The sequence below is a fragment of the Phanerochaete carnosa genome (assembly GCF_000300595.1).
Source record: "Phanerochaete carnosa HHB-10118-sp unplaced genomic scaffold PHACAscaffold_5, whole genome shotgun sequence".
Lineage (NCBI taxonomy): Eukaryota > Fungi > Basidiomycota > Agaricomycetes > Polyporales > Phanerochaetaceae > Phanerochaete > Phanerochaete carnosa.
This window is the reverse complement of record NW_006767632.1, coordinates 3,087,803-3,112,676: the sequence shown is the minus strand read 5'-3', so window position 1 is coordinate 3,112,676 and position 24,874 is coordinate 3,087,803. Positions and strand designations below refer to the sequence as shown.

General features: G+C 54.3%; 7 protein-coding genes across 7 annotated transcripts; 3 read left to right on the top strand and 4 right to left on the bottom strand.

The window, feature by feature from the left end:
- Positions 1–1,018: 1,018 nt before the first annotated feature.
- PHACADRAFT_122027 (uncharacterized protein) lies at positions 1,019–6,959 on the bottom strand. The gene is made up of 9 exons (XM_007396211.1): positions 6,949–6,959; positions 6,808–6,888; positions 6,643–6,755; positions 6,409–6,559; positions 6,017–6,351; positions 5,894–5,967; positions 4,457–5,842; positions 4,115–4,405; positions 1,019–3,837 (listed from the first exon to the last, which is right to left on the bottom strand). Exons 2-9 carry the CDS (start codon positions 6,853–6,855, stop codon positions 2,228–2,230), a joined length of 4,008 nt encoding a protein of 1,335 aa, XP_007396273.1. The 5' UTR covers positions 6,856–6,888; positions 6,949–6,959; the 3' UTR covers positions 1,019–2,227.
- Positions 6,960–7,773: 814 nt separating this feature from the next.
- PHACADRAFT_256950 (uncharacterized protein) lies at positions 7,774–11,362 on the bottom strand. The gene is made up of 15 exons (XM_007396210.1): positions 11,037–11,362; positions 10,849–10,986; positions 10,757–10,786; positions 10,689–10,693; positions 10,500–10,615; positions 10,373–10,447; positions 9,819–10,323; positions 9,579–9,769; positions 9,394–9,528; positions 9,302–9,341; positions 9,068–9,246; positions 8,536–9,016; positions 8,325–8,481; positions 8,125–8,275; positions 7,774–8,068 (listed from the first exon to the last, which is right to left on the bottom strand). Exons 1-15 carry the CDS (start codon positions 11,103–11,105, stop codon positions 7,896–7,898), a joined length of 2,445 nt encoding a protein of 814 aa, XP_007396272.1. The 5' UTR covers positions 11,106–11,362; the 3' UTR covers positions 7,774–7,895.
- A 309-nt stretch (positions 11,363–11,671) lies between these two features.
- PHACADRAFT_256949 (uncharacterized protein) lies at positions 11,672–12,389 on the bottom strand. Its single transcript, XM_007396209.1, has 4 exons — positions 12,220–12,389; positions 12,039–12,166; positions 11,943–11,990; positions 11,672–11,886 (listed from the first exon to the last, which is right to left on the bottom strand). Exons 1-4 carry the CDS (start codon positions 12,350–12,352, stop codon positions 11,842–11,844), a joined length of 354 nt encoding a protein of 117 aa, XP_007396271.1. The 5' UTR covers positions 12,353–12,389; the 3' UTR covers positions 11,672–11,841.
- A 232-nt stretch (positions 12,390–12,621) lies between these two features.
- PHACADRAFT_256946 (uncharacterized protein) lies at positions 12,622–14,246 on the top strand. Its single transcript, XM_007396208.1, has 4 exons — positions 12,622–13,357; positions 13,416–13,529; positions 13,577–13,909; positions 13,962–14,246. Exons 1-4 carry the CDS (start codon positions 12,664–12,666, stop codon positions 14,108–14,110), a joined length of 1,290 nt encoding a protein of 429 aa, XP_007396270.1. The 5' UTR covers positions 12,622–12,663; the 3' UTR covers positions 14,111–14,246.
- Positions 14,247–15,558: 1,312 nt separating this feature from the next.
- On the top strand, positions 15,559–17,063 carry PHACADRAFT_256943 (uncharacterized protein). Its single transcript, XM_007396207.1, has 4 exons — positions 15,559–15,687; positions 15,742–16,290; positions 16,344–16,751; positions 16,803–17,063. The coding sequence occupies exons 2-4, from the start codon at positions 15,744–15,746 to the stop codon at positions 16,961–16,963; spliced, it is 1,116 nt and encodes a 371-aa protein (XP_007396269.1). The 5' UTR covers positions 15,559–15,687; positions 15,742–15,743; the 3' UTR covers positions 16,964–17,063.
- Positions 17,064–17,830: 767 nt separating this feature from the next.
- On the top strand, positions 17,831–19,751 carry PHACADRAFT_122015 (uncharacterized protein). The gene is made up of 6 exons (XM_007396206.1): positions 17,831–18,324; positions 18,381–18,496; positions 18,544–18,739; positions 18,806–19,131; positions 19,188–19,245; positions 19,302–19,751. Exons 1-6 carry the CDS (start codon positions 18,202–18,204, stop codon positions 19,569–19,571), a joined length of 1,089 nt encoding a protein of 362 aa, XP_007396268.1. The 5' UTR covers positions 17,831–18,201; the 3' UTR covers positions 19,572–19,751.
- Positions 19,752–20,958: 1,207 nt separating this feature from the next.
- On the bottom strand, positions 20,959–23,494 carry PHACADRAFT_209467 (uncharacterized protein). The gene is made up of 7 exons (XM_007396205.1): positions 23,255–23,494; positions 23,081–23,202; positions 22,871–23,025; positions 22,780–22,815; positions 22,365–22,728; positions 22,144–22,303; positions 20,959–22,083 (listed from the first exon to the last, which is right to left on the bottom strand). Exons 1-7 carry the CDS (start codon positions 23,429–23,431, stop codon positions 21,883–21,885), a joined length of 1,215 nt encoding a protein of 404 aa, XP_007396267.1. The 5' UTR covers positions 23,432–23,494; the 3' UTR covers positions 20,959–21,882.
- Positions 23,495–24,874: the final 1,380 nt, after the last annotated feature.

Genomic DNA, 24,874 nt, shown 5'->3' with positions numbered 1-24,874 from the left:
GAACTAATCGCTAGCATCCTGGAGGAGCTCTCATGGCGCGATCTGCTAGCATGCAAGCAGGTGAGCACTATCGTAGCAATTACGGCTCTGCGATGCTGATCCTAACTTATACACGGCCAGGTTTGTCGCAGGCTGAACGGGATAATTGCAGGATCCTCCCCCCTTCTCTACAAGATTGACATCTCATGTGCGGGTCTGGAAGATAATCTTGAACACCCGCTTAGCAGGTCAAGAAAACGGCCTCTTTTGAACTCTTACCAAAAGGCATGGTCTCGCGTGCGAAGTTTGTCAGCACGCGAATCAAATAGCATTGTCTCGCGCGTCGAAGATGGGCCTGCATGGGAGCTTGCCGGAGGCGTCTTGGCGCAGTCAATGGGAACGGGAGAACTACGCTTCAGACGGACTCCGTCCAAGTTGCGTGACGTTCAGGAGAGCACATGGGACGTGGACTATGGCTTTCACGTCCGGGATTTCACCATGGACCCCGGCCAAGATCTGCTTGTTGCTTTGTGCGAACCACAGACTATTGCTGGCATGTGCGCTTCGACTATTATATCGCGTTGCGCGTAGATCTGGACTCCCCCTCCGTTGCAGGTACACTCTGAAGCTGATGCGTATGTCAAGCAGCAAACCTCATCCTTTGGCGCGAAACCCTATGCTGCCCCTTCCATTCTCCGAAGCAGAAAACTTCGAGATCCGTGTCAATGGTCCCTATGTCGGGCTACTGGCTATACACACGTTAGATGACGACATGGATCTGTGGTCCCCGCTTTTTGTCTGGAATTGGAAGATAGGAATCAAGATCCTTGTGAGTAGTTGCGTTCGGTGTGTTCCAATAACTCATCCTATGGGCCTTTCAGAACCAGATAGATGAGCGTGAACTCGTGTACTCCTTCGCATTCCTTTCCGATCAGTATGTTGTTTTGGCGCACATGACTCAGCCTCCGGAGAACGGTGCGTTGAGGGTGATCGAGCTCCCCGGTGAGTCAAGCTGCGCAACTGAACGATACTGGTCCTGACTGAGTTCGTACAGATGAGTCAGAAGACGAAGAAGCGTTACCAGACTGGTCTGACACTCATAGGTGTTGGACGTTCCTCCTGCCTGCATGTCAGACAAACTCTTCAGCCATCGAGTCAATGGAGCTGCTTTGCGACCCGGGCCCCGGATGGATGCCGAATGCACTTGAAGAACGCTCTATCGAGTCTCGTCCTGATAGCTCTGGGACGACACCCGGGCCAGTCATTCACACCGTCTCCCAACCTCCGTTTTTCCAAGCGCGCAACGACAGGATCATTGTCCTGATGATGACGGTCATGCATGCACCAAATCCTGGCATCAACCTGTACACCATCCGCTTCTCCATATCCCTCGTGCAACTACTCGCCTATGCCCGTGACACGTCGAGCCCCTTCACGCTTCCATGGGTAACCTGGGGCCCATCAAGCTGCCGCGCGGAGCCACAGAATGATATCTGGGACGGTAATTGGCCGTGCTGCGTCTACGGCACGCGCATTGTCGCCCAGTACTCGTGGGTCGTGCATACGGATGGGCGTGTGCGGCGCTACCGGCCGGCGAGCCTCGTCCCGAACAACTACGGGGTCTTCCCGCAATCCGTCGAGATCTGCGACTTCAACCAGCTCGCGATACGCAAGGCCCTCGCGGGCGCCGCGGTCGTGCCCGAAGGCCAGAGCATCGCCGAGTTCTTCAAGTCCAAAGACGCGGTTAGCTACCAGGACGTGGAGCCGCTTCAGGGCGTTGATGACGACTTTGAATACTATGTGCACCCAACACGGCTTCCGCCCGACTTTGCCAAGTTCTTTGACGACCCCGACTGCGTGCTGACGTGCCTGCCGTATCGGAAGAGTCACACGCGTATATCCACGAACAGATTCGACAACATCCAGTTGTATGGAGTGGAGGCTGAAGATCCTCCGGTAGATGTGGGTCTCACCAGTGCGGTCATGCTGAGTGAAGATGCAATTGTTATTGTTAGAGTGGGTACACGTGGCGCTGGTGTTATATTCAAGGGCTCATCTTCGTTTCAAACCAGGAATGGCCGGAAGCTGACCCCGATTTTCTCATCGTTAGCATCCAATAGTACATGTCTGAAGACGTGCTTGAATAATCGTGTCTCCCAGAAACCCTGCTGACGCAAGGAGTGTGAACACGGAGCCAGGTTGCAAGAAAATGTGTACTTCCATAATTAGGCGTGGATTATTACATTCATTAGACATCCTCATCCGACGGCTTCACAACCTGCAGGCTCTGCATCATGTCTCTAAGCTCCGTCTCCGCATGCGCCACCGACTCCTTCGCAAGTGCCAGCTCCCTCTCCAGTTCGTCCGCGGTCATGTCCCGCGCGACCTTGCCCTCAAAAACCTTACCGAGGTTTTCGAAGCGTGTTAGCGTGTCACCCATGCGCGGCATGAAGCCGTGCAAGTCCCAACCATTGTCGTTAAACGTGAGCACCGCCCGGACGGCCGCGTTGTTGATATCACGATGCAGTTCTTCGAGCTTTGAGAGCTGTACCTCCATCCAGCGGGCGCGTCGTTCAAGGGCCATGGTGAGCGCGGCCACCTCGTCTTCCTTGCCCTGCGGTGCAGGCTCTTCGCCACCATCCTCCAGAAAATCGTCACCCTTCAGCATGTCGCGTAACACACCGTCAAAAGAAGAGCTGTCGTCCCATGTGGTCCGAGGCAGAAGACGGAGAAGGTCGGAGATGGTCTGTGTCAGTGTCTCCAGAAGCTGCTGGAAGGAGGAGACAGCGTTGTCGATAGAGCCAGAGGGCATGGTATTCGCGAAGGAGCCCCCGCCCACGGAAAGAGCGGACAAGGCGTGGACGAGGGGGCCATATTCTAGTGGCAGCTTGGAAGCAGGATTGATCTTCGTTATGTCGAAGAACGGATGCCGCGCCAGACGTATCCATGGCACTTGAACGTCGATTTCGGCAAGAAACTCCTCGAGCGATCTCGGCTCGCTGTGCGTCCTGTCCTCAGAGTGCGCACGCGAGCTGCTGGAGCTCGACTCGTTTCGGACTTCGGGGAGCTGGGGTGCCTCGGACGCAGTTGCGGAAGCTATCGCGGAGGAGACATCGTTCAAGCTGTCCTCCTTCGGGATCTTGATGGGCTTTGCATTCGGCTTGGTCTTCTTGGGCAACCTGGCCAAGATGGGTGCCTGGACGACAGGCACAGCGGACGAGAGTACCGGGGTCGAGGGTTGCTTCGCGTTAGTGTCACGACGGCTAGGCGGCTTAGAGGCCTGAGCGGGCATAGAGGTTTGAGAGATGCTCTCGGCTTCAGCAAGTTTGCCAGTCTTTGCCGCTGCCTTCGCCGCCCCTGCTTTCTCCACTTTCTCCTTCTCGACCCTTTCCTTCTCCATCTTCTCTTTCTCGGCCTTCTCCACCTCGACCTTTTCGCGCTCAGCCTTCGCAGCGGTGGCTCTCTCAGCCACCCTCTCGGCTTTCTCTCGTTCAAGACGCTCCTTCTCTTCCCTCTCGGCCTTCTCCCTGGCTGCTTTCTCCCTCTCTGCTGCCTTCTGCAAAGCAGCGGCCTTTTCTTTGGCGGCCTTCTGCGAAGCGAGCCGCTCCTTTTCTGCAGCCTTTGCAGCGGCCTTCGTAGCAGACACCTCAGCGGCGGCTTTCTTCTTCGCTGCCGCGCGCTCCGCCCTGGACTGGGCCTTGGTTTCCGTGAGGGGTGTGGTAGGCTCCGAGCTATCGGCGGGCTGCTGTTGGTCGATATTGGGGGTGGATTCGGGAGCAGAGAGAGCAGGGAAGTCTGAAGACGAGAGAACGGGGGATGGAATGACGGGTGAAGGCGAAGCGGGGACTGTGTATAAGGCTGAGAGGGTAGCCGCGGGAGGAGCGTGACGAGTGATACGATAGAAGATAGAAGGGTTTGTTAGCGTCAGGGCTTACCGGAAGGGACGGTAGACAGATGCACAGTAGCGAGCGACAGCAGAATTTGATAAGATGGAGGGGTTATGGTATATGAGAGGACCTGGGCCGTCGCAGTGGCAGACATCACGGTCGATGATACAGTTTCCGCACTGAAAGCACGGCGCTCGGTACTCTGACCTGGGACTCCCTCCCCTGGAAATGAAGGAAATGGTACTCACCATGAGCAGATCCACCGGCTTGAGCCAGCTCTACAGCTGATGGTACAGCTCCAAGTCCTAGTCCGTGCCGCATGGTAGGGCCGGGCATGATACCTGGAGGATAGGCAAGACCAGGTGGTGGTCCGTAAGCTAACTGTTGCTGTTGCTGCTGATAACTCTCCATTGGAGGCTGGACGTTTGCGTAGCCGCTCTCGTGTATCGGCTGCGCCACCGCCGGAGAAGCTAGTCGAGCCGACATAATTGCAGGGTCGCTGAAAGACTGGCTGCCACTGAACTTGAAGCTATTTGGATCTAAGTAAGAGTGAGTCACTGCTAGTCTACATGAGCACCTAGAACACTTACCAACGGTGGCCGTGCGAGCTGCACGGTCGCGGCTCGAATTGATGAAGTCTCTAAGTTGGGCCTCGCTGACAGACGTGTCGAATCCCTGTTGATATCGTGCGGCCTGTTCGTATGGATGGTGCGCCTGAGCGTGCTGTGCAAGAGGGGAGCTCATTGCAGAAGCGGACTGGTTCAGATAGTCGTGATGTCGTGAAGTGTAGCTCCATTGCGATGGACTCGGGTGGGCGAGTGGGGGCGACATAACTTCCGAATGCGCAAAGTACGCCGCCTGCGAAAAGCTCTCCGAGTGATTCAGTGACGCCGAAGCGTGCAAAGGAGACGAGGCGCTTGTCGACGCAGCAGAGCCTTGACGCCCCCTGGCAAAGCCGAATCTGGACACTTTCCTCTCCTCGTCCAACGGCGGATATTGTTGAGATGGCTCCTCTGCCAGATCGTTACCGAACGGGTTGAACGAGCCGCTGTAGCTGGAACTAGGTGTGCCGATGCGATCTCTAGAACCTCCGAGCTGTGGGAAGCCAAGTCCAGGTGGTGGTGGCTGTCTGACGCCGGGGAAGGCATCGAAGAACGAACCGCCGAAGGGTTTCGCTCCCTCCGTCTGGAAGTCAGGGAGCGCCACATCCTCAGTGTCTGCAGCAAGTTTGGGATCTAGACTGAAACTGAAGCTGTTGTCCCCCGCCAAAGACTGCATCATACGATCAAATTCCGGGAACGGATTCGGCACATTTACGACCAATGTGTTTTCCCGACGAGCCCTAAGATCTTCTATGAGTGCTTGCGCGGCTGTGGACATCTGGTATGGCCCTTGCGGCATCTGCATGGGTATCTGCGGTGACGAATCCGTGGAGATGGGTGTATGCGATGGTGGTGGCAGGCCTGGGGGTGCAGACAACCCCGGAGGTAGAGTTGGGAGTCCTGGGGGTGCGGTCGGCAATGCAGACGTGGGCTCTGGTGATAACGGTTCCGACCCCGGTGGAGAGCTAGCTCTCGAAGGCTCTTCCGGTGAAGGCTTGCTTTCAGGTTCAGCAGTGGCAGGCGAGGCTGGACGCGCAGCGGCTGCAGTTGTCGAAGGTGTGTCCTTCTGTTTACTTGCCTTAATGCTTGCTGTAATACCCGGTAGGACGGGCGTCGCAGGTCGAGAGAACGAAGCTAGCGATGGGGACTTCGCAGCAACTGCCTTCTTCGTACTTGATATCGATGCATTGTTAGCGATGGAGCTAATTTTCTGCTGACGCGTAGCAGGAGTGGTAGTGGACGCTGCGCTAGTCGACCCAATTCGCCGTTGCTGACGGGCCGCCACGCTTTGCATTGCGTTGGTATGATTCTGTAACGCAGTATTTGCAACAGTCGTGGGAGGTTTGTTAGCCCATGACGCGGCGCGCGGGAGGCCTGAAGCGAAAATGGTTACATAAAGCCCAAGAGCCTCCGCATAGCACGCACCTTCCGCGTCTTCTCCCTTTTTGACAATTGTAATTGTCCGCGCCCTGCTCTCCGTGTCCTTCATGGTGTGTTTCCTGAAACGAAAGTTAGTAGGAGCCACGCTACGAAATAAAAACTACTGACAGCGTCGTAAGGTCTTCTTTCGTGAAACAATCGTTTTCGTCTCCCCACTCGTGAAGACTCATGCAGCTGTGGTCTGGGCAACTTGCGCCACGCAAGAAGGTCATGCAGTACTTTGTCGTTCCATAACTAGCTCGCATGACTTCCCCGCTTGCCCCAGGAGATGGCGCACCGTCTACAGCGGCAATGCAGCGCGCCGCGTCTTCTCGGCGATGGAACGTGATGTACAGCCCGACAACAGGCGCACGTCCACCAGGAGAGGTACGTTTGACAATGACGATCTTCGAGATCTTTCCATATTGGCCAAAGTATTCGTGTGAGCGGAGCGTTGGAATAAGCTGTGCCGAGATGGCGTAAGGATGACCGTAAGTTAGAGCGTTGGAAGCACAGCTCACCTCTTCTTTGGCAAAGCGCGGGCCGATCCCGACAACGTATACGACGTTTCTCTGAACAACTCGCACGTTCGCTAGATGGCGGCGGCCCAGCGCATCAAGCTCTTTCCGCTCCCTCTCCCGTTGTTTCTTCTGCTGCGTCAGGCGCTTATGACTAAATCCAGCGCAGCGGAGTCGGGGGACGCATAGCTCAGTCAGCATGGCTCGAAAAGCACACTAGGCGGCCTGTGCACTCACTCTTCCTTGTTGATCGGTTTGAACTGCACAGCGTCGTCGGTGTACTCACGTCGGCATGCTGGGCAACGCCCGTTCAGATTTTCCTTGATGTGGTGCCAGCAGAAACGGCATATCTAAGAGAGAACTATTCAAGACGAGGCATACAACGACCACAAGACCTCTTACCTGATAACCACAAGGGCAAGGCTTGAAGTTGACGTCTGAGATATCCATCTCTTCGAGGCACAGTGGGCACTCGGCATCCTCCTGTAACACGCATACACGTCATCGGACTGCTCGTCTATACATGCCTTGGGGGCTGCTTACTGCCTCATCGTCGCTCCAATACGCGTCTTGCACTCCGGCTAGGACATGCGACTTGGACTGTACTGATGGTGTGCTGGCCCGCATGGCGGGCGCTGGCAACGGGGAGTGAGGGTGAATTCGTGTGGCCATCGTTGTTGAGGATGCGCTTGTGGATGCGGCGAGGTGTGAGACGGAGGCGATGAGGAGATGAAAGAGCAGGACAGGCACAACAGGCGGGATGCGCGACAAGAGCTTCGTAAGCGCCCGAGAGGGCTGATAAATAAGGCCAAATAATTCAGACTATCATTAACAGTGGAATGTGTGGCGATACTCAACATAAAGAGGATGATATGTCCCCTTCCTAGATCACTCGTTATACTCCTTGGTCAGCATCTTGGTACCGATGTATCGTAGTCATCATGTCGGGCGAGTAGTATGAGCCATTTTAGATATCTTTTGGTTTGCGGCTATCTGGGCCGCGTATTGCTACTGAAAGCATTGATGTCAACTATTTCATAAGCTGTTATATTTTTCATGAGCTGTACTCGATTGGTTGATGGCGGGTGCAGTACTTTGCCCTATTCGCGCCTGTACCGCGTTCGTACGGCAGAGCAGTTTGACATATTCGCCCACGACAAAAGGTAAATGGTAAGTTTAAACATGAATCTAGATCGAGAAGTTTGTGCACGTGCGCACAACCTCTGCCAGGAACCCTTCAAGTTCGAGTCGATCTCCCCTCGCGATGTCCGGAAAATTTGATGCATACGAAAGGCTACCGGACACATTGATTGTATGCGCTGCCCCTCGACAATGAACAAACATACAACATTTTACACATTTAATAGGTTTAGAGTACAAGTTGTGCACGAGATAATATTATAATCCAAGCCCCTTCCTCCCAAGTCCCCCATAAAGTGCATAAATAATAACATCACGACGACGATCGACGCTCACACCAAAAACGGATATCAAGCCATGCCAATCAAAGGCGAAGGCTCGGGGTTCTTGTTAACACCCTGCGCAAACTGGAAATTTGTCTCAATGTCGCGCGTTGTCGCCATCGAGACTTGCATCGCGTCGCTGTCTAGGACCTCGACACCTGTCTGCGCGACAACCGCAACGAGCATTTTGTAGTAGCAGTCTGCGCAGCACGTCAATATCATCTGAGCGACTAGAGGAGCGGTGTGAAAGACATACATGCAAGTGGAACACGCTCGCCCGCCTTCATGAGTGTACCCCGTAGGAAGGAAATTTCGGCGCGCAGGGGGATGAGCTGTTCGTGCAGATTCTGGTCCTGCGCCGCCTTGAGAAATCTCACTAGAACTCGGCCGGCCATATACCAGCACAGCTAGGCAAAGCTCAGCACCACAGTGCCGGCTACAGGAAAAAGCGCTTACGTATGGCCAGGTATCTACAAGCGAGACGTCGTAGCTCGTCGACGTGACTATGTGGAGGAGATCGACGATTGCACGGGCTGCAGTAAGGATGGCGAACGCGGACGAGCAGGATCGGTACCCAGGCCTAGCGAACGGCTCATGGAGGTGAATTTGTGCCCTGCAAATCTGTTGTCAGTAACTGGGATGCCAGGGACGGGTGACGAAACCTTACAAGTGGATGATGTTCCACGCGCCATAAGTGTACAGATCGAGCTTGCCATCTGTTATTACGTTCTTCATCGACGCTGGGAACGACGCCTTCATGAGCTGTATTGTCTGGTTCAGCTCCACGAAAGCTTGCGAGTCCCTGATCGACCCCGAGTTTGGACCCGGGCCTGGTAACTCCGCTACGCCATCTGGCACACGCACAGACGCATCTCCCGAAAACTGCAGCGCGCGGTAGCGGAGACAGAAGTTCTTGACCTTGGACATCAGCATCGTTGCCTTGCAGAACATGATGAACGGGTCCGTCTGGTCGGAGGGGTAGACGGAGAGCGCGTTGCGCGCATGGGAGAACTGGCGATCGGGGGCGAGCACCATTACACCCTGTTCCCACTGGTCCTTGGGGAGAGGGAAGAGCTGGGAGACGTCTTGGTCGTCGATATTCATGGCCCAGGAGTGACCGGCGCCCGACTCACGATCAAGGCTGTATGCTAGAAAGGCATGTTAGCGGCCTTCCAACAGCGGCAGTGTGTGCAACGAACCGATCCAGAAGTTGTTCCGTCGCATCTCATCCTCGATCACACTCTTTGCAGGAGCCAATATTGACGGTGGTCGTTCCATAGGCTGAGTAGAGAGACCAATGAAAGGTATACAGGTGTTCAGACCCATCGTAGTGCAAGCCCTCAGAGACATGGCTGATGACAAGCAGCTGTCTATCCATCTATGAAAAAAATGGTTAGCGAGAAGTAGTGCAGCAGCTAATCGCAAAAGCGTACTTCGCTTGGGCAAAGTAGAACCAGGTGAGCATTATCCGCGCTAAAGGACGAATGAGTACGGTGCTTCAGTATGGGAAGAGCGGTCAGTATACCTTGCGAGTTCTCGAAAAGATTTGTGGCGGAATCCATATCCTCCTCATAGGCCTCTTTAGCAAACCGCGCCTGCTGGGCGGAAAAGGACGACATCTTGGGAGGAGAATGGCGTTTTCGTTTCAACACAGGATCGTCTGTAACAGAGCTCAGCAGTGTGCTCACGATTGGAACGATTAGCACTCACATCCATAGCTCTCGATAATGTGACCTGACGGGAAGTGCGACGTGAACATACTTCCTATTGCACACATGGCGTGCAATAGGGCCGGGCGAGGGAAGCCAGGGTCTGATGGGTGAAGGTTCAGAGAGGTGAAGAACTGTGGGGCGTGGAACATCCGTGTAGCGTGGATCCAGTGTGTGAAGAACGCTTCCACACTTTTTCGAAGGTCAGTCAAAAGCATGGGTAGTAAGATTGCGGACTTACAGGTGTTTCGTCGTCATTGGGTCTGGAAGATTAACGGGCCATGCGAGAAAGAGCAGGCTATGTTCTGCATCGCTCAGCGGGGAAGGCTCAGAGTAGCCGCTATCCGAGTTCGACTGCGGCGACATCGAGCTACCGATCTGCCCATCGGAGTTGGGCGATGGTACACTAGTTATGGTTGCTGTCTGCGGCGGGTCCTGTTCCATCATAGCAGCGAGCCCTGCAAGATCTTCCAACGAGCTCATGCCGGTGATCTGCGAAATATGATGGCCGGAATAAACAGGATTGGACTGATCGCCGATGAACACTTCAGCCCAGGAATTGGTTCCGCCCGTCTCCAAGGATGATACAGTGGTGTTGGCGGGAGGCACAGACGTGAACATGCCGAGGCCATCCGGGGATGTCAAAGACCTAGAATCGGCTACGTTGCTAGGGCGAGCTGACAGGCTTGACGGTGACGGCGTCGGTGACCTAGTAGCTCTCTCCTTCAAAAGAGACTCTAGCTCATCTATGTAGGTTGTCAGTTTTCATCACAAGATATATTAGGAGCTACATACTGATTCGACTTTCGAGCTTTTCATAACGAGTCTTCGGGGCAGGAGGTGTTTGTTCGGGTGGTTCGGCAGTTGACACTTAGTCAAATGTGAGATAAGGCGTTAAGACTGAGGAACGTCTCAACAATACCTTCATCGTAGGTGCACTCGGGTTTGGGGGGCAGAGAGCTTCGCTCACTCGGGGGTGCATGCGAGAGAGCATATGCGTGCGAACGCAGGCACGTAGAGCAAGGTCGTTTGGCATCGCTAGAACAGAGCCAGCATCAGTGAATCTGCAGCGGCCTCGGCGTTCGGTGTTCGGACACCATTGCTCACTCACCATTTCTGGACAACACCGGGTCAGTCGGTCTTCATAAGCAGCAACGGGTTCGGCAACCAGAGACATACCAGCTTTCTCTTGCGGCACTGATGACAGGCCTAAGAACGGTCATGTAAGTCGCGGTGCCTCGGATATCGGGGTCGGGGTGCATAAAACGTACCTGATTGCGCTTCAGGCTGTTCACATTTTGCTTAAAGGGGGCCGAATCACGAGTTACAGTGGTCTGAACCTTCGGCATACTTTCCGCTACTGGGACAGCAGAGAGCTGAGGTCGTTGTGGAGGTCGAGGGCGAAACCTCTATGCGACAGTTCGTTTAACTTCAGGGGCTAAGCGACGGAATTACTCACCCGAGGTACATGCCCGAGGTACAGAAAAGGGAAGCCCGAGGTAAGGGCCGAGTTTAGCGCTAGTGCCATGGGCTCGATGCTCGCCTGCCGGGGACCGCTCAGCGGTGCGAAACACAAGACTTGCGACTAGTCGCACGAGGGACTGTATCCTGTCTCACTATCAGGATGGGTCCGAGCGGAGACAGGCGGATTTAGAGCTGTGAACTCGGATGCCGATCTGGCAAGGGTGATGGAGACTGACTCCAGCCCGACTAGAGACCGGCTAGAGGCCTTGGAAAGGCAGGGCAGATCGTTGGGGGCACAAAACTTGAGAGAGCGTGTCGTACGCTCTTTTGTCATGTCTCCACGGGGGGACGGATGATAGCATGAAGAGGAGGACAGACTGGCGTGGACGGGTCGGAAATCATTGCCCCGCTGGCACGGAGACGTGAGTAACAGTTTGATTGACAAATGGTGATTTACACGGTTTCCAGCTGCTCGTCAGTGATTTTGGCGAATTTGAATGCAAAATGGTACACGGCAGCAGACGATTGGCGGAGGGGGACGGGACAAGTGAGGTGCCACAACGACGGAGTAACCCGAAATGGCAAGCCTCGCAAACAACGCTACGACAAGACACCAGGTACGTAGCGCATGATTCAGTCGTATTAGAGGGATGGCAGGCAACGACAGGGTAGAAGTTGCCTTCATGAGGCCACATGACAAGATATACAGAGACAGCATTACATACACTAGACAGCAGTATGACATTGATAGGTGAACCGGGATATACGTTGCAGGTTAAGTATTTCGTCACTGACGACAATCAGAAATCATCCTCGTCGTCGAAAACACCTTTTCTGCGCTGGAACTGGAGGGCGGGAGGCATCAGTCTGCCCCGTGACTCATTGCAAGCACGGTGCTCACCACTACTGTAGTCTTCTGAGGTTTGCCTTTTGATTGTGCATCGTCGGCCTGGGAGAAGGTCATAGTCAAGTCCAGGTGCAGAAGTTGTGTACACACCTTCTCGAGCAAATCAATGAGCTGCTCCTCAGTCACACGGCCCCGCAGCTGTCCTGTCTGTGCCATCCTGAGAAGGATGGCCTCGATTTGCCGAGCGCGGTCCTGACTAACTAATGCAATACGAGCCACTACAATAGAGTAATAAGCAGCTTAAAACAGGACTATAGATGGACAGATGTACATCGTTCTCGAGCTGCAGTGTCCAAGACAGTCGCAAGCAGGTTTCTGCGCATCTCTTCCTCTGCGGCACGCTGGGCAGCAGTTTCATCGTTGGCTGCTGCAGGCGGCGTAGTTCCTTGCTGAAGCTGGTCCATCCTCGCAGCACGAATCGCAGCCAGCTCTGGATCCTCCATTGGTCTTTGAATAATGTACAAGTCCAGCAAAAATGAGTACAAGGATAAAGGCGACCCTGCCCCAGATTGGGCACTTGGGCCTTTCGGAGACCGCCGACCATCATATATCATAGTTGGCGCTAAGCGCCATCCACTGCCTCCCGCACACGCGACCATGTCTCTCAAAGAACGTGCCTTTCTTCTGCCCACCATCCCCTCAAGGGCTACCTACATACGAAATGCACAGACGAAAAAGCGACCCTAGTGAGAAGAAGGGGCTTGTGGACGAGTTAATGGGTCGGCTTGGCCGCATGGTCCTCGGGAAGGAATCAAAGCACTCCAAGACTTCGAACCATCCTCAAGGCGCATTTGTTGGCGGATTCGGACCAGGAGATGGGTCGCAAAGACCTCATGTTTATCCTCAGCAGGGCTATACTTCGCCGTTTCCGCCACCTCTGCCTCCGAAACCTCAAATGGCTATGCCCGAGCCCATGTATTTTGACGCGGCGGGGCCAGGGCCCTCACTCACGACACAGTTCGCCCTGCAACAGCTCAACGGGCAGAGCGTACCAAATCTTCCGACACCTCCCGTTCTCCTACGTCCTCCTGCAGACGCTCCCCTACGCCCGCACTCCGACTCTGATGTCCCCAGGCCGCATGCGTCACCGCCCGAGACGCGTCCTAGCGCCTCTTCCCCCGCGACCCCTCCGAAGTCCACAGACAAACTCGATGTGTCTAGTTCGCCGACAAGCGGACGCGGTCGCAGAAAATCGTCACCGGGCTCTATGGACGGCACTGTGCTGTGCAGTGGGACGACCAAGGCCGGCGAGCGGTGCAAGAACTCCGCAAAGCGGCCGACGGCGCTGGGTCATCTCGACTCGGACGCAGACCAAGAGATCGAGCGATACTGTCATGTGCACATGAAAGAAGTTCTCAAGCCGAGCGGGTTCCAGTCGCCGTGCGTGAACGAGTGGGTGAGCTACGACGGTGCGTACCCTCCGCTTGAGACGCGTTTACGCGAGCTCACGATGCTTCGCTTTGATAGATTGGATACCGCTTTACCTGCAGGATGACACGCGCGCTGCACTGCGATTTGAGATGAACAAGCCTGCGTCTGCGTCAGACCGCGATGGGTACATCTACACATTCGAGATCCGCGGTGCGTGCAGCCCCGTCGATGGCGGCCGCCCACTGACACCAACGCAGACACGGCGAACCCCGACAGCGTGCATCTCAAAGTCGGGCGTACGGTGAACCTCGTCAAGCGCATCAACGAGTGGTCGAAGCAATGCGAATCTAAGGAGCAAGTCCTCCGCGGGTACTGGCCGGGCGACGGCACCGACGACGCCAGCAATCTCATGAAGGGTCGCGTCAAGGTCGGCGACCCCGGGAAGTACTGCTATCGCCTCGAGCGACTCATCCACCTCGAACTTGCAGATTTGATCGTTAACCGGCCGTATCTCTTATCCGGGTATCCCAAGTTGACTGAGGCTCCCGAGCGCAATGCGAAACCTCCGCCGAAGAGAAAGTGTCCTGATTGTAAGTTTTGTTCCATATATGCGCCTTGTTGTGAAGCTGATAGCGTCGATAGGCGGGAAAATGCATAAGGAAATTTTCACCTTCTCGCGAATTACCAATGGGAAACGCAAGGGGCGAGAGTACGAAACGATCGTCAAGCCAGTAGTTGAGAAGTGGGGAAGATATGTTGAGAAGTACGTTGACAGGCCGTCGACGACTTAGAGCGAATGGCGCATCTCATTTATCTACGAATCATCATCGTTGTATCTCATGTTTCAGGCTGTATATTATCACCACAGCATATACTGGCACACTATCATGTATCAGCTCGCATAGGTTGTATGTATAACGACAGGATAAAATATCACACATCCCTGACTCTGCACCGCCGCTCTGGGAGAGCGCGCAGGCCAAGCCTATTGTTCCCTTAGGTGCGTCATTTTTCCGCGTTCGTACAGCTTCTTCTCAGGGTTTCCCAGATTAATCTCAGGTAGACAGGCGTGCTCAATTCTACATGGATGGGATGGGATGGGATGGTTTCGAGCCAGCACATGGTGGCTGTGGCTTTCCCGTTGATGGCATAGATTAGCCGTGAGACATGAATCAGAAATAGATCTGTTCCTAACCCGCCATCCCGCCCTCGAGTCCCGCCTGCTTCCAAAACAAGTAAGTCTATTTGTACGAAACAAATAGGGACCGTTCACAATGACTGTGAGGTAGAGGGGATAGTTCGCGCAACGCACTGTCCAGTATGCAATGGAGAGAGAGGAATCGGGACAATATCACAGAGTGGTGCCTGGAAGAGGTTCCATAATGCCGACATATGCCTATAGACCATGACAGGCTGCGGGCACCGCGACAAGCACATCGCGCGAAGGGCTCGTGACGACAGCAGTGATTTCAAGAACCTCGAGTGTTGACCCCAATAACATTCAAGCCTTCATACGAAATCATGTAACTCTTCAGCTCACTTGCTAATAAGTATCATGGCCTTACAACCACATGCTGAATACATCAATTAGTTCGGGAAGATATTTGCTTGGCTCAACAGAAATTTTTGGCACAGGTCCCAGTATATGGCCCGTATCCTAGCACACTCTACGCTGGAGACAGGGCCGGGCGCTGTACCAGGGAGTTGGCCACCAGGTGCTCGACCAGCAGGTCAGCGTGCATCTGCTTTCGCAAGTGCAGTGCAGACACTCCTGACGCGACTCACTAATTTTGCATAGCTCCCATGGCATAACTTGACTCTGAGCATATTACTTGGATTTTGCGGAACATGGGGTTGTTGTTTGCTTGCGGGATAACAGCTTTGAGAGGCTCACTCGGTCAAAGTCTACAACCGCACTGGAGTGGTCGATGGCGCCTGAGTATTGCGCAGCGAAAAGAAGCATTGGCTTGCTGTGGTGTATACCTGCCTCAAGAAATCCACTTTCTTCTCTCTCCGTTGCAGAATATACAGCGCCTTGAGCAAACTGCCCCCCGTCCTCTATTTGTCTCGTACAAATAGACTTACTTGTTTTGGAAGCAGGCGGGACTCGAGGGCGGGATGGCGGGTTAGGAACAGATCTATTTCTGATTCATGTCTCACGGCTAATCTACGCCATCAACGGGAAAGCCACAGCCACCGTGTGCTGGCTCGAAACCATCCCATCCCATCCCATCCATGTAGAATTGAGCACGCCTGACGAGTCAGTTTGCGCTTCTCGCCAGCGCGGCTCCGCGAGTCGCCCGCAACAGGATGAGACACAGGCACGAGGGACGCCGCCACGCGACCACGCAATGATGCCTATATATACGTGAGTCCCGGGAGGTTGCGCTGTATCTTTCGCTATCAATTGTTCCCTCATCAGCGATGCCGAGGACGCGTTCGTCGAGGGCCTCGTCTGCGGCGAGCGCACAGCACGACGTGGAGAATCTCGCGCACGAGTTCGAGGCGTTGAGCCTGGCATCGCCGCTCGGGAAGCAGTACCGCGTGTCCGGCTCGCCTGCGGCGAGCGCCGCATCAGCACCTAGCAACAGCGCAAAGCACAAGAACTCTACATCACATACCTATGACGAGGGTAGCAGCGACGAAGACGAGACCCCCACAGCGAGTTCCCAGAGCACCGTCACACAACGAGTGCCATCGGCGCGCAGAAGACACTCGGCCCCCGGGCAGCAGGACGAATCCGCCTCGTGTGCCCCGCGTGCACCGCCGCCTCCTGACAGCCGTTCCGCCACGCAGTCCGCACCGCCGAACATCGAGAAGAACGCATCCGTGACCTGTAGCGCGATAACCAAGGAGAATAAGCCATGTCGGAACAAGACCACCAAGGGCGCGCTCTGCCACAAGCACCGGGCCAATGATAGTCCTTCTGCGGCGCCGAGGGTCGAGCGAACGGCCAATGCATTCTTGAAGAGTACGTCTCTGGTCCTGACAGTGGCTGGCCCAAACGGCTGACCGGTCGAGCAGGGTGGGAGCTGGGCTGGCTGCAGGCCGAGACGTGGAACACGCTCGCGGAGCTGCTGAACGCGCCGCCGGATGCGACGGACAATAAGGGTTACATCTACTCTGCGTTGGTGATGGGTACGCTCCCGCCGAACGAAATGCACATCAAGATCGGGCGCACGACGGACCTCGTCCGGCGCATGGGCCAGTGGCGGAGGAGCTGCCCCTCGCACCCGTTGTGCCTCGACTATTCGCGCAGCACGCGCTACTACGTGCGCCTCGAGAAGATCGTGCTCCTCGTGCTCCGCGATCTTGTCGACCATCAGGCATACCTCACGCCCGAATTCCCGGACGTCGCCCCGCCGGAGCGCCGACGCGACAGCTGGGGCTGCAGTGCGACGATGAAGCCGAAGGCAGAGGTCTGTGAGGATTGTAAGTGACTCTGAACCAAGGACGACGGTCTCTGGTTGATTGCTTTGACAGGCGAGAGCATACATATTGAGGTATTTAGGTTCGACACGCGCCTTGTTGGTGGAGGAAAGTTGGACGGAGCCTACCTGTGCAGTTTCGTCTCGACGCTCTGCGAGTCCATCTGCGCGTTGTTGAATCGCGACTGCCCGGAGAGCTCGAGCGAGGAAGAGTAGGCCGACACCTAACGGATTATCTATGTCATATATCCATGCGCACACTTGTACATCGCGGACTGCACAATCCAGAAGGGACTTTTATATCCGTCGTTTATGACTACAGTATAGGACTGATCAATATTCACTTCCCATTCGTACATCTCTCATATATAATCAATACGAAATTTAAAATATATTACTTTAACATATGAAATTCCTTCGTGCGAAGCTGCAAAGCAAAAAGACCAAATTTGAGGTCAAGGGGAACTGAGGTGGTCCAGGACAGCGGCCACCACTAGTTGGGACACGTGACCGACGTGACTGACGTGACAAAATGTGACGTACACTTGTCATGTCCCGGTCACGCCCAAGCTCGGTAGAATCGTGTCCGATGCATTCCAGCTCGACACTCAACATTTGAGCACTGAACGCAATTTTTACATAGATAAAGCACACCGCTAAGTATTAATGAGTGCTCATATGAATTTTAAGCTCACCATGCGACTCCAGTGACGGTCTCAGCATTGCTCAAACCGGCGCGCTTGAAGATTTTCGAGGCTTTTTGCTCCCCCCACCCATGCTACAATCACCGGAGGACTCTGATTTTTTAAAATATCACATAGATGGAGATGTATTATATACAGGAAACCGGTAGCTACAAGCTTGAGAGGATGTGCTCTGGCAGGAAGTGGCGTGTCCCAAGGAGTGGTCCTTCACCGTATTGGACGTGGATCTTTCAGCTTTGACAAGGGGTGCTTATCGGCCGCACGTACGATGCAATAATGTAGACAAATTCAGACGCGTCCCATGTAGCCTGGCGGCTTGGGAGCCTAACTTGGACACATCACATCAAGGCACCCACAGTCTTTGTTCATGGCTATCTCCAACCATCCGCTCTGACAGCCTTACCAACGAACTGTTCAGGAAGCACCGGTTTTGCTTTTGTCTTGTCTCGTCCTACTGATTACGAGGATGCGAGAGACAATGTCGTGGTGGGCCGCTCTGCTTCGTTCTACAGCACCTTCTATTCCGGGCGTCTCGCTGAAATATAAACGCTCATTAATGGGGGTTTTCCTCTCCTCGCGTATAAAGATGCACCCCATCTTCCCGGAAATGATGGAGTTCTCTCGCTTCCGCGCATATTCCCGTCAAAAATATTGACATATCTGGTCCCTAGCACCCGAGGCTGCGCCTCATGCTAGCAGACCGTCCACGATCCTCACGACCACCACGACACTAGGTCCTCGCCACTCGCAATGCTCTACATAATCCCTAATCTTCACCTGATTCTTGGTATATTTGTGCTAGCTGTGCAGGCCACAGAGTTTCAGGTGGTGGTGGGTGGGCCGGGGAAGCTGCGGTTCGATCCGCAGACAGTGGTCAGCGGCGCGTTGTTTCTCCTTTTAGTGCTCGCCCTCCTCATTCCAATTCACAGAATGCCTCGCCTGGCGATGTCGTGACATTTGTCTTTAAGCAAAGCAATCATACGGCGACCGAGTCCACATTCGAAAGCCCATGCGAAATGGCCCCCGGCGGATTTGATTCCGGATTGTGAGCACTCATCCTCGTGTCCAGGACCTGATATCAAAACCTGGTAGTCTTCCAGTTGCCGACAACAACACCGATGGACCGTTCCCCGCCGCGCAGCTTACCGTAAGCAGCACTGACCCTGTGTGGGTCTACTGCCGCCAGACAAACCATTGCCAGCAGGGCATGGTCTTTGCCATCAACCCCGGCGACCAGTTTCCTGCATTCCAGATGGCCGCCACGGGCGGCATCCTGAGCACGTCCCCTGTGGTGTCTTCAAGTTCAAGCCTGCCCCCAGAGACGCCAACACCTTCCTCAAGCGCAACAGGACAGCCTGCCGAGCCGACATCCACTTTTGTGACGATCACCAAGACCAGCACCACCTCGTTGCCCATAACATCTTCGAGCATCCCAACAACTTCGTCTTCGTCCACAGGCTCTGCGAGCCCAACGTCACTCTCTTCAGATCACATCGTTGTAGTCGGCGGGCCGGACATCCTCGCATTTAGTCCGTCGAACATCACCGCCCAGATTGGCGACACGGTCACGTTCCAGTTCCGGCAGAAGAACCATACCGTGACGCAGAGCACGTTCGCGGCGCCTTGCGTCGCTCTTGCGGACACGAGCACGAGCGGGCAAAGCGGGTTCGACTCGGGATTGTGAGTGTCACTAAGAGCTATCCAGGGCAACTTTGTGCCGACTGAAATGTTCGCAGCATGCCCATTGCAGATAATGCGACGTCGTTCCCAACGTACACCATCCAGGTCAACGATGTAAGCTTTTACTGACGGCTCTTTCTGTACTCGTTGTGACGAATTACGCTTTGCAGACCTCTCCCATCTGGGCCTTCTGCAGACAAGTCAGCCACTGCGGTGAAGGCATGGTCTTCTCCGTCAATTCTCCGCTGTCGGGCTCAAGTAGCTTCGCCGCGTTCCAAGCGCACGCGAAGCAGCTCAATGGGACTTCGGCTTCCAATACGACTAATGCTACTACTAGTACATCCTCGGCCGGTCTGGGGGCTACTGTGCGCTGGTCCGTTGGACGCTACGCTGGCGTGGCTACGACTACCGTTACTTTACTTCTCGGATTGATGATTTAATACCGCGTCTATCCAGACTTGCATCAGTTGATTTTCGCCCATAGATGGTGCTGTACAGCCTGTAATGTAGCTCAAATAATCATGTATCGATGTAATGTTACAAGTGACTAGTTGGGTATCGTGATGTTTGTACTGAGTGTCTTGTACACTTGCCCGTGCGTGTATGCATACTGTACGAGTTTGAATGGGAGCAACCAACCCCGGGGTGTGACATCCAAGCCAGCATCTGCGCGAGCAACGGCGGGCGCCAAATTGCCAAGAACAGTAATTTTGGGGATTTATGGAGATTTTTCGTTGGATTTATCTCGATTTTGGCCCAGATTTGGTGCAAAGTTCCGTGACATCGAGTTTAAAGGAAGTTTACGAGGAGCTGATTCGAGACCCAAAAATTACAACCCTGGAGAGGCTTGTGACGCGTGACGTTTCTCCCATTCAAATTCGTACGGTACCTCCTTGTTTTGATCTCGTTGTAGTTGCTCGGCCTACTGAGTCGCTTCTAGACTGTCTTGGCACAAGCAAGCTCTGAAAGTATATATTTACCGGCCGTCTCAAGCCATTTCATGCGCGCATATGCCGTACTTGAGCTTGCACATGTGCATGAACATCCATCGCGGTCTTTGTTTGGCGCGCCAAACACGCCCACGTGCTCGCTAATGAGTGCAAGTTCCCCGCGGGGTGGGAACGTCTCGCCTGGCCGTCGCTGGCAAACCGACGGCCATCCCAATGCGAAAGGCCGAGTCATGGCGCAGCAGAACAACTTCGAGGTACGCCATCAACCCTTTCGGTGACGATAGGTGGGACTTAACCTCGGCTCGCGAAAGCCTGACCCCGCGCATCTCGTGTGCAATAATGAGGGCGTGTCTGTGCTGCCCAAGGCCGTGATTGATGGAGCACAGGTGCTGCTGGATATGATGCGTGACAATATGGACTTTAGGAGGTTTGTTCTCCAGAATATCCAGGTGGGTCCTGTGCCTTTTGCATACTTTTCCCACAGGCATAGCACAATATTGAACAAATGGATGTCATAGAAAATAGACATAGGTGTACAGACGGTTCAGGATGGACTCTCGGTGGAAGATGAGCTCATATCGACTAAAGAGGAGCTAGTCAAGATAAAATGCCGTGAAGAAATCTGGCTCTTGGAGAAGGCTGCGCTAGAGCACAAGGTCTGCACCCTGGAGTCTGATCTCAAGAGCATACGAGCACATTCGGAAACTGTGCGCTCGGAAACTATGAGCTCACAGTCAACAGAAACGATACGATCACCCAGTCTCACCCCAACGGAGCCTGAGACAATCCATTCCGCACTCTCCGCCGATACCGTGTGCACGACATCCGCGGTCGACAGAAGTCTCGTGAGTCTCTTGGTCGCCCTCCCTGCCGCCACGCTTACAGCTCCTAGCTCCTGCTCAACAGTCCTATCGTCAGCTTTGGCGCAAGTGCCTCATCACACCTAGACGAGGACATGCACATGTCGCCGAGCGTCGACCTCTACCCGCAGGCTGCAGAGGAAGAGGACGCCGCAATTACGTTCACAAACCTGGCCGGCGCGCCGCTCGAGCTCGAGGACCTCGCTGTGCGCGAGGCAAGCAGCCCGGCGCATATCATATGGCTTGAGGAGTCGAGCATGTCCGTGACACCTACGTCGTCGCCGTCGCCGCCGCCACCGCCGCCGGGACACGGGTCGCGCAGCTCGGACATGGTTGTCAGCGAGCAACACGTGCATGGCGACGACGACGGCGACATGAACATGCTGTTTTCTCCGCAACAACCCCCGACGTCCGAGCACGATGTTGACATGGAGCTCGAGAGTCGCGCGTCTTCGCCCTACGACGAGAACGGCTTCCCGCTTCCCCAGCACGTTACCCAGTACGAGGAACGCGTCGTGCGGCGTGGCGACGTGCGTGCGCCACCACTCACTGATGAAGAGCGGAACAACGTGTGGGTATACCCCGAGCTTGATACGTTGTCGTCCGAGGATGAGAGCGACGATTCGGCGTAGTCTTGGGTATGTTATGCTGCTGCATTAGTGCCTGCTTTCTTGAAGTTTCTTGTCAAACTCTCGCTATTGCTTTCTTGGTTTTCACATGCTATGCTTGTATATATGGACAGTCTAACAGTCTCGTGCTTCTTGCAGTTGCTTTGTTGATGTTGCATGTCTTGTAATAGCATATATTGATCTAATTTCATTGTATCATGATGTATGGGTCTATAATTGAGTGGCGCCAGGATAGAAAGCGAAAGCTTTGCATGGTTAAGCATAAAGCAAACATAGGGATTCCATACTCAAAACTTAGCCTGGATACAGTGCCTAGTCATCATCATCAACCATCATGCGCCGACTCGGACTCTCCGTGGACAACTGCCTCGGACTGGAGCTCTCTGTCGGCGGAGCAGCTGGCGATGACTCCTTGCCTGCATTTGGCGAGCTTTCTGGTGACACAGCACGCTTCTGTGGCGGCCTCGCTCTCGCAGCTTGAACGAGTTTTGCAAACATTGACTTGTTTTCCCTCTGTGTGCCAGTATCAGAAGTCAGAATTGCCTCCAAGAGAACGTCTAATGAAGCCCGCACCTGGTACTCCTCTGGATCGAAATCTTTCGCGTCCACCTTCTTCCTCGTCTTCTTCTTCTCCTCCGCCTCATCCCATCTTCTCATCTCAACCTGCAGCTGCTTCACGCTTTTGCGCTGCGCCGGCGACGCATCGAGATTCGCATTGACCGTGTTAACGTACCTAATCAGAACGAAGCTCCAGTTCAACATATACTATGTGAAGGAGCAGAAGCGCGACGTACCGCGAATGTCGCGCCGCCATCATATTCTTGTCTCCTGCGGTAGACAGCCCATACTCTTCGAGTATCTCCCGTAGCCGTTTCTGCGTCACGGTATCGTACGCAACTTTGGGCAGCGGCTCAGTGTACTCGTTGTTGAGTTCAGGCGCGCGCGCCTTGCCTCTGCCTTTCTTCGCGCTGGGCCTCGCACCAGCACCGTCGAAGAACTGCGACCACTCCTGTTTTTGCTTGCCCTTGTCTTTCGAAGGCGTGGGTGGTGAGATGAGCCCGGATGACGACGGTGGCGGGCAGCCTGCGTCGAGATGATTGTTGATCTCCTTCATGGGCACATTTTTGTTACATGCCGGACACGAAACGAGGGACAAGGCTTCAGAGCGCTGAGTCAGCGCGTGGTGATGATGTAGGGGGAAGGACGTACAAGAGGCTTTGCCAGCTGATGAGGGTGCCAGTCGTTCTGGTGGTGCGCCGTGAAATGGACGTACTAACGAAACATGACAGGGCGTACCTACCTTCAATCTCAACAATCTCGTTGTCCGAGTCTGACTGTGGGGTAATTTTCCGTTTCTTTGATTTCGTATTCCCTATTATTTGTGTCGCTTTGGCTGGAGCAGCAGCTGTTGCCTCCGCGTCGGCTCGTTCCTTGAGAATCTGGAGGACGAAGGGTCTGTCGCCATGTCGGTGAGCACCCGGCAGGAGTGTAATGAGCTCTCTGCACGCACCTGGCTATACCCCATGCTCTCACAGCATCCTCCATCGCAGGGTTCTTCCGTATATGCACCTCGTTGATCTGACCTCGACATAGTGGGCACTCCTCTTTTGTCATCATCGCGTTGCGTATACACTGTTGATTGAGTCAGCGACGAGATGCGCGAAGAGCCAAGGATAGAGCACACATAGGAACAGAAGCAATGTCCATGCGGACAGTTCACCGTCACAGGTGCCTGGAACAGCTCGCGGCACATCGTGCAGCGCAGAGCCTGGTCAAGCTGGCGCAAGCCGGGGGCGTCCGTTTTGAAGTCGGTCGGGTCTGGTATATCAGCGTCAAGATATTTTTCTGCATCGTTTGTCATGTGATTTGTTGCGGTTCTTATGAATTCAGAGAGTGAATCCGAAGGTGAGGTTTAGATTCCGATGAGAGTTAGAATCAAGACGCGAGCCTCGCATATGGCGCCTACGCGCTAATTCGTCGCGGTCACGTGTACGCAGACAATCAGTGTCGGGCGTTGCTCTCGACTTCCACCTCGCAGATTTCAGCGCAAGCTAATTGCAATACGGTGAATCGCGTATCCCAATGATTCGCTTGGGAGTCATATAGATGCTCCGTCCAAACTTTGTAGCTTACTTGAAAAAAGTTTGCTGCGAAGAATTTGATACACTCGCATACTACCAGTATCTTTCAAGTTCTCCTATTCTGACCATTGACACAAAGCCATGATTCTTAGATCTCTAGAGACGTCACACCTTGTTACCTGTGAAACCGGGCTGCCTTACATACACTCCGCGTCGATCCCGAATATTGTACAGGATTTTACCGGCCCAGATTGGCAGATTCCGAACAGCGAAGTAGAGCATGCAGGCAAGAACGAGTACCAAGCGCAGAGAAGTTCAGACTCGCCAACAGTTCGCCAACACTCGAATCACGGGCCGTATTGAGCGCCGGGACCCTTTCCTGATGATCTTCTGTCGCGCATTCTTCGGTAAGCTATCATTTCTCTGTACCTGAGCAAGTTCTCAACGCATCAGTTCACGTCCGGCTCATGCTGCTCAGCTGGTATGCTGACTGCATTCTTTTCAGAGGAGAGACCAAGGATAGGTGGGCTCAGACACGAGTCGAGCCATTGAGGCGGCGTTCGTATGAGCTTTTCAAGTCGCAATCTCACGAAGCTAACTTCTGGTATCCTCGCACATAGATTTTCGCAGGATGCGCGGCTTCTTGTGACATCTCTAGGACGCCCTGTGTCCATATAAAACCCGCAGCACGACCGAGGGCATCATCTCCCGACTTCCACTCCTCGTATTACCGACGAGCGAGCCGCATCCATACGGTCCAATACAGTCTCGGCCTCCGACGTCGTCACCATTTGTGGAGGCCCGGCACGCAACACCCGCTCAGCGGTGCTGTTGCTGCTCTTTAAAGAGCCTAACCTGGTCAAAGGTCTACACGTAGTCGTTCGGGCCGTGAAGGTCGGTCGTCAATGACTCAAAAAGCGGGTAAAGCGCGTCTTAGACTTGTGTCTCTTCGGGCTATTACGATGACTCTCTGCGTCACAGGACGCATGACTTATACGTCGCTGCTCGGGCAACAGAGCGTTGATGGTCACAATCGTCCCTCAAACCATCCATATGCTGTCAGCTTGCCCGTAAGTGGAGAGTCGAACCATCCACAAATTTGCCTTTCATGTTCTTCAAAGCCACCGAAACACATCCCAGTGAGCACCAGCACGTCCTACTACGGCATGAGTTGGGCGTACATGCACTCTGTGAGATTTGTACTGGTTCCTCGGTGCTCTTAA